The 5,844-nt window shown below is 49.6% G+C and overlaps 1 protein-coding gene across 2 annotated transcripts in view; it reads left to right on the top strand.

Moving 5' to 3' along the window:
- The window catches only part of SUOX (sulfite oxidase), an 11,328-nt gene extending 6,297 nt beyond the window's left edge, over positions 1 to 5,031 (top strand). For both annotated transcript variants that reach the window (XM_011926147.1, XM_011926146.1), the window contains 3 exons: positions 1,735 to 1,794; positions 2,066 to 2,243; positions 3,134 to 5,031. In XM_011926147.1, coding sequence (XP_011781537.1) covers positions 1,745 to 1,794; positions 2,066 to 2,243; positions 3,134 to 4,543 — 1,638 coding nt within the window. In that variant the 5' untranslated portion in view covers positions 1,735 to 1,744 and the 3' untranslated portion in view covers positions 4,544 to 5,031. The remainder of the gene's footprint in view (positions 1 to 1,734; positions 1,795 to 2,065; positions 2,244 to 3,133) is intronic.
- Positions 5,032 to 5,844: the final 813 nt, after the last annotated feature.

Below are 5,844 nucleotides of genomic sequence, written 5' to 3'. Positions count from 1 at the left end.
TTTTTTTTTTTTTTTTTTGAGACCAGGTCTCACCCTATTGCCCAGGCTGGAGTACGGTGGTGCCATCATGATTCATTGCAGTCTCGACCTCCTGGGCTCAAGCCATCCTCTCATCTCAGCACTCCTCTCCTCACCACCCCAGTAACTGAGACTACAGACAGGCATCACCATGCCCAGCTAATTTGTTTTTTTTTTTTCTAGAGACACAGTCTCACTATGTTGCCCAAGCTGGTCTTAAACTGCTGGGGTCAAGTGATCCTCCTTCCGTGGCCTCCCAAAATGTTGGGATTATAGGCATGAGCCACCATGCCTGGCCAAAAAAAAATGTATTTTGAGAGAGAGACCACATTCATATGACTTTTTTTGTTTTTTTTTTCGAGACAGGGTCTCGCTCTGTTGCCCAAGCTGAAGTGCAGTGGCACAGTCACCTCACTGTAACCTCAAACTCCTGGGCTTAGATCTTCTCACCTCAGCCTCCAGAGTAGATGGGACCACAGATGCACTCCACCATGCCCAACTAACTTTTTATTTTTTGTAGGGACGGGGTCTCCAATTCCTGGCCTCTAGCAGTCCTCCTGCCTAGGTCTCCCAAAGTGCTAGGATTATAAGGGTGAGCCACCATACCCAGCCCTTTTAGTACAGTATAATGTTATAATTTTTCTATTTTGTTATTGTTGTTAATCTCTTTTTTTTTTTTTTTTGAGGCAGAGTTCTCTCTCTGTTGCCCAGGCTGGAGTGCAGTGGCGTGATCTTAGCTCACTGCAACCTCCACCTCCCAGGTTCAAGCAATTCTCCTGCCTCAGCTTCCCAAGTAACTGGGGTATACAGGCACATGTCACCACGCCCAGCTTATTTTTGTCTTGAACTCCTGACCTCGGGTGATTTGCCCACCTCAGCCTCCCAAAGTGCTGGGATTACAGACATGAACCACTGCGCCAGCCATTGTTGTTAATCTCTTACTGTGGGTAATTTAGTACTTAACTATAAGAGGTATGTATGTATGGGGGAAAAAACAGTAATATAGGGTTTGGTACAATCTGTGGTTTCAGACATCTACTGGGGGTCACAGAACATATCCCCACTAGATAAGGGGGTACTACTGTACTCGTTGACTCTTCATGTCAGCTCTGCTAGGCAGGTATCATTTCAGAGATGAGGAAGCAAGTTCAGAACAGCTTGGAGTCTTGCTCAGGAAATCGGGCTGGTTAATGAATAGCAAGATCCAGTTTCACAAACCCAAGGCATTTTGCCCCCAGAATCTGGGCTCCTTCACCCAATTAGGCTGCCACTACTTTTTTTTTTCTTTATTTTTTTTTATCCCTGTTTAAGTCAGTCTGATCCACAGTTGTCCTCTGCTGACTTCAGAAATAATAATCTGGCCAGTAGACATTTGGCTTTGGTCCTTTAGGCCGTTTGCCCCAGGCATTGTTCTCTATGGTGGACGAAGTTCAGAATGGAAGATGGGAGAGAGGTGATTCTGATTCTAGAAGCACCCATCCCTCCTACCCCACTCCCCACACACATTACCTGTCATCCTGTCAGCACAGTCTGTCTCTGAAGTGCTCCAAGTTTTCTCTAAGGGCCCATTTGGACTCCCACTCTCAGGACTCCCCATTTGCCCAGAAAGCTCCTTGCTGACCTTCTCTGTGTCTTCCTCCCACCCATTCCCTTAGGCCTCCCTAATATCCCCTCCCAGGGTCTCCCTATCTTGATCCCAGAATCTTCCTTCTACAGGTCTGCTACAATGCTGCTGCTGCACAGAGCTGTGGTCCTCAGGCTCCAACAGGCCAGCAGGTAAGCCAGCCCATCCCAGGACTTGCCCCCTAGCCCCTACCTCCCACCCTTAGTGTCTTTTACAATGTCATACCTTGCAAATAAGATAGTTGAGAGAGTGTGTCCAGGGAGGAGAGAGAAAGCCAGATCCTACTTTTCCCACCTATCCCTGGAGAAACTAAGTTCCAACTGAAGGAACCAATGGCCAACCAGGGAGAAAGAAGTAGACCCCAGGCCTTCACTGACCCTATCATATGACCATACGTGCTACTAAGACCTCTCTCTCTTCCAGACTCAAATCAATCCCCTCAAGGATCTACATTCAGGCCTGCTCCACAAATGATTCATTTCGGCCCCAGTACCCCAGCCTCACCTTCTCTGGTGATAACTCCAGCACCCGGGGATGGAAAGTCATGGGAACCCTATTAGGTCTCGGTGCAGTGTTGGCCTATCAGGACCATCGATGCAGGGTAAGTAAGGAAGGTGCTTCATTGTCAGAACAGACTGGGCACAGTGGCTCACGCCTGTTATCCCTGCCAACTATAGGAGGCCAAGGTGGGTGGATCACTTGAGGTCAGGAGTTTGAGCCCAGCCTGGGCAACATGGCAAAACTCCATCTCTAGTAAAAATACAAAAATTAGCCAGGTGTAGTGGTGCACGCCTGTAATCTCAGCTACTTGAGAGGCTGAGACACAAGAATTGCTTAAACCCAGGAGGGTAAGTCTGCAGTGAGCCGAGATCAAGATCGGGCCACTACACTCCAGCCTGGGTGACAGAGTGAGACTCCATCTCAAAAAAAGAAAAAAAAATTGTCAGAATAAAGGAATCAGTCCTAGTAAACTCCACAAGCAACCCAGGCTGTGACCTGTGTTCTTGCAGTTACAACAGAGTCCACAGTGACAGTCTTCATGCACAGTGGAGATGAAATATGCTAATCTGCTACCTTCACTTCCCAGCGGCCAACACTGTGGGTTGGGTCAGGGTGAGCTAGAGTGATTTCTTCTTTTTTTGTTTTTTTTTTGAGACGGAGTTTCGCTCTTGTTGCCTAGGCTGGAGTGCAATGGCATGATGTCAGCTCACCGCAACCTCCACCTCCCGGGTTCAAGTGATTCTCTTGCCTCAACCTCCCGAGTAGCTGGGATTATAGGCGTGCACCACCATGCCTGGCTAATTTTGTATTTTTAGTAGAGACAGGGTTTATCCATGTTGGTCAGGCTGGTCTCCAACTCCCGACCTTAGGTGATCCGCCTGCCTCGGCTTCCCAAAGTGCTGGGATTACAGTCGTGAGTCACCATGCCCGGCCGAGTGATTTCTTCTTAACAGTCTCTTCCCTTTTATCTTACTCCTTCCCTGCCGACAGGCTGCTCAGGAGTCAACACGCATATACACTAAGGAGGAAGTGAGTTCCCATACCAGCCCTGAGACTGGGATCTGGGTGACTCTGGGCTCTGAGGTCTTTGATGTCACAGAATTTGTAGACCTACATCCAGGGGGGCCTTCAAAGCTGATGCTAGCAGCTGGGGGTCCCCTAGAGCCCTTCTGGGCCCTCTATGCTGTTCACAACCAGTCCCACGTGCGTGAGTTACTGGCTCAGTACAAGATTGGGGAGCTGAACCCCGAAGACAAAGTAGCCCCCACCGTGGAGACCTCTGACCCTTATGCTGATGATCCTGTACGTCACCCAGCCCTAAAGGTCAACAGCCAGCGCCCCTTTAATGCGGAGCCCCCACCTGAGCTGCTGACAGAAAACTACATCACACCCAACCCTATCTTCTTCACCCGGAACCATCTGCCTGTACCTAACCTGGATCCAGACACCTATCGCTTACATATAGTAGGAGCACCTGGGGGTCAGTCACTGTCTCTTTCCCTGGATGACTTGCACAACTTTCCCAAGTACGAGATCACAGTCACTCTGCAGTGTGCCGGCAACCGGCGCTCTGAGATGACTCAGGTCAAAGAAGTAAAAGGTCTGGAGTGGAGGACAGGAGCCATCAGCACTGCACGTTGGGCTGGGGCACGGCTCTGTGATGTGTTAGCCCAGGCTGGCTACCAACTCTGTGAAACTGAGGCCCACGTCTGCTTTGAGGGACTGGACTCAGACCCTACTGGGACTGCCTATGGAGCATCCATCCCTCTGGCTCGGGCCATGGACCCTGAAGCTGAGGTCCTGCTGGCATATGAGATGAATGGGCAGCCTCTGCCACGTGACCACGGCTTCCCTGTGCGTGTGGTGGTTCCTGGAGTGGTGGGTGCCCGCCATGTCAAATGGCTGGGCAGAGTGAGTGTGCAGCCAGAGGAAAGTTACAGCCACTGGCAACGGCGGGATTACAAAGGCTTCTCTCCATCTGTGGACTGGGACACTGTAGATTTTGACTCTGCTCCATCCATTCAGGAACTTCCTGTCCAGTCGGCCATCACAGAGCCCCGGGATGGAGAGACTGTAGAATCAGGGGAGGTGACCATCAAGGGTTATGCATGGAGTGGTGGTGGCAGAGCTGTGATCCGGGTGGATGTGTCTCTGGATGGGGGCCTAACCTGGCAGGTGGCTAAGCTGGATGAAGAGGAACAGCGCCCTAGGAAGGCCTGGGCATGGCGTCTGTGGCAGTTGCAAGCCCCTGTGCCAGCTGGACAAAAGGAACTGAACATTGTTTGTAAGGCTGTGGATGATGGCTACAATGTGCAGCCAGACACTGTGGCCCCAATCTGGAACCTACGAGGTGTCCTCAGCAATGCCTGGCATCGTGTCCATGTCTTTGTCGCCCCATGAGCATGGAAAAGAGCCACCTCAACCCCTTTCCCCACCCATTAGCCTCACTGCTTCAGAAAAATCTTTCCCACCCCTCAACTTCTTGGATCACAACTCTGGCTTCCCCAAGCCATACCCAAGTACACATATAGCACATTTCACCCAGGGCCTCTCCCTCTTTGGACACTATGTTACATGTCCCTCTTGGCCTTTGAACCTGTGCCAGGAAATTTGAGCTGTTACAGCAAGGGGCTAGAAGTGAGACAAGTAATTCTGGAGACAAGCACTATTTTGTTTTCGTACCCCACCTCCGTTTCTAATGCCTACTGCCATCAAGGCCTTGTTTTGCTTTTCTTTTTGGATTCTTCAGAGAAATGTGTGTGGCATGTTTAAGAAAAGTGTATATACTATTATCTCTCCAGGTTGCAAAGTTGTGAGGAGAGCAAGGGGCACAATCATCTCCCTTTACAGTTCTACTTTTCTAATAAATAGTCTGTTTAAGATCATAACTCTTGGGCCTGGGGAGTGAGCCTATTACAGGAGGGAGGATGCATTTGTACTGGGATGTATAATGAGATTAGTCCAAAACAAACAAAATTGGGGAGGAAGACAGAGAGGAAGTAGGCTTGTAGGTTAAGAAGTGTGGCTTCTGGCCGGGCACAGTGGCTCATGCCTGTAATCCCAGCACTTTGGGAGGCCGAGGTGGGTGGATCACTTGAGGTCATGAGTTCGAGACCAGCCTGGCCAACGTGGCAAAACCCAGTCTCTACCAAAAATACAAAAATTAGCTGGGTGTGGTGGCGGGTGCCTGTAATCCCAACTACTTGGGAGGCTGAGGCAGGAGAATCGCTTGAACCAAGGATGCGGAGGTTGCAGTGAGCCGAGATCACACTACACCCCAACCTGGGCGACAGAGCAAGATTCCATCTCAAAAAAAAAAATAAAAGGAGGGGGGACTTCCTTCTCTGAGGTCTGGCAGTATCTGCAGGGACACCTAGGTGATTGACTTCAGGATACCATGAAGAGAGGAGAGGTGACAAAAACATGTATCCTCCAACCCCTCTCCCCAACAATTCCAATGCACTTGGCAAGAAAGGCAAAGGGTGCTAGGAGTTTAAAATCAGTATTGTCTTATGAGGTTGTGAAAGCAAAATAAATCTTGGGGTCCCAGAATCACTAAGCTAAAGGGAAAAGTCAAGCTGGGAACTGATTAGGGTAAACCTGCCTCCCATTCAAAGTCATCCCTCTGCTCACTGAGATAAATGCATATCTGATTGCCTTCTTTGAGAGGAATACAACCATTTGCCTTTTTTTTTTTTTTT

This window comes from Colobus angolensis, unplaced genomic scaffold, assembly GCF_000951035.1.
Source record: "Colobus angolensis palliatus isolate OR3802 unplaced genomic scaffold, Cang.pa_1.0 Scaffold67, whole genome shotgun sequence".
Taxonomy (NCBI): domain Eukaryota; kingdom Metazoa; phylum Chordata; class Mammalia; order Primates; family Cercopithecidae; genus Colobus; species Colobus angolensis.
The sequence above is the reverse complement of the archived record's forward strand: the minus strand, read 5'-3'. Positions and strand labels throughout refer to the sequence as shown.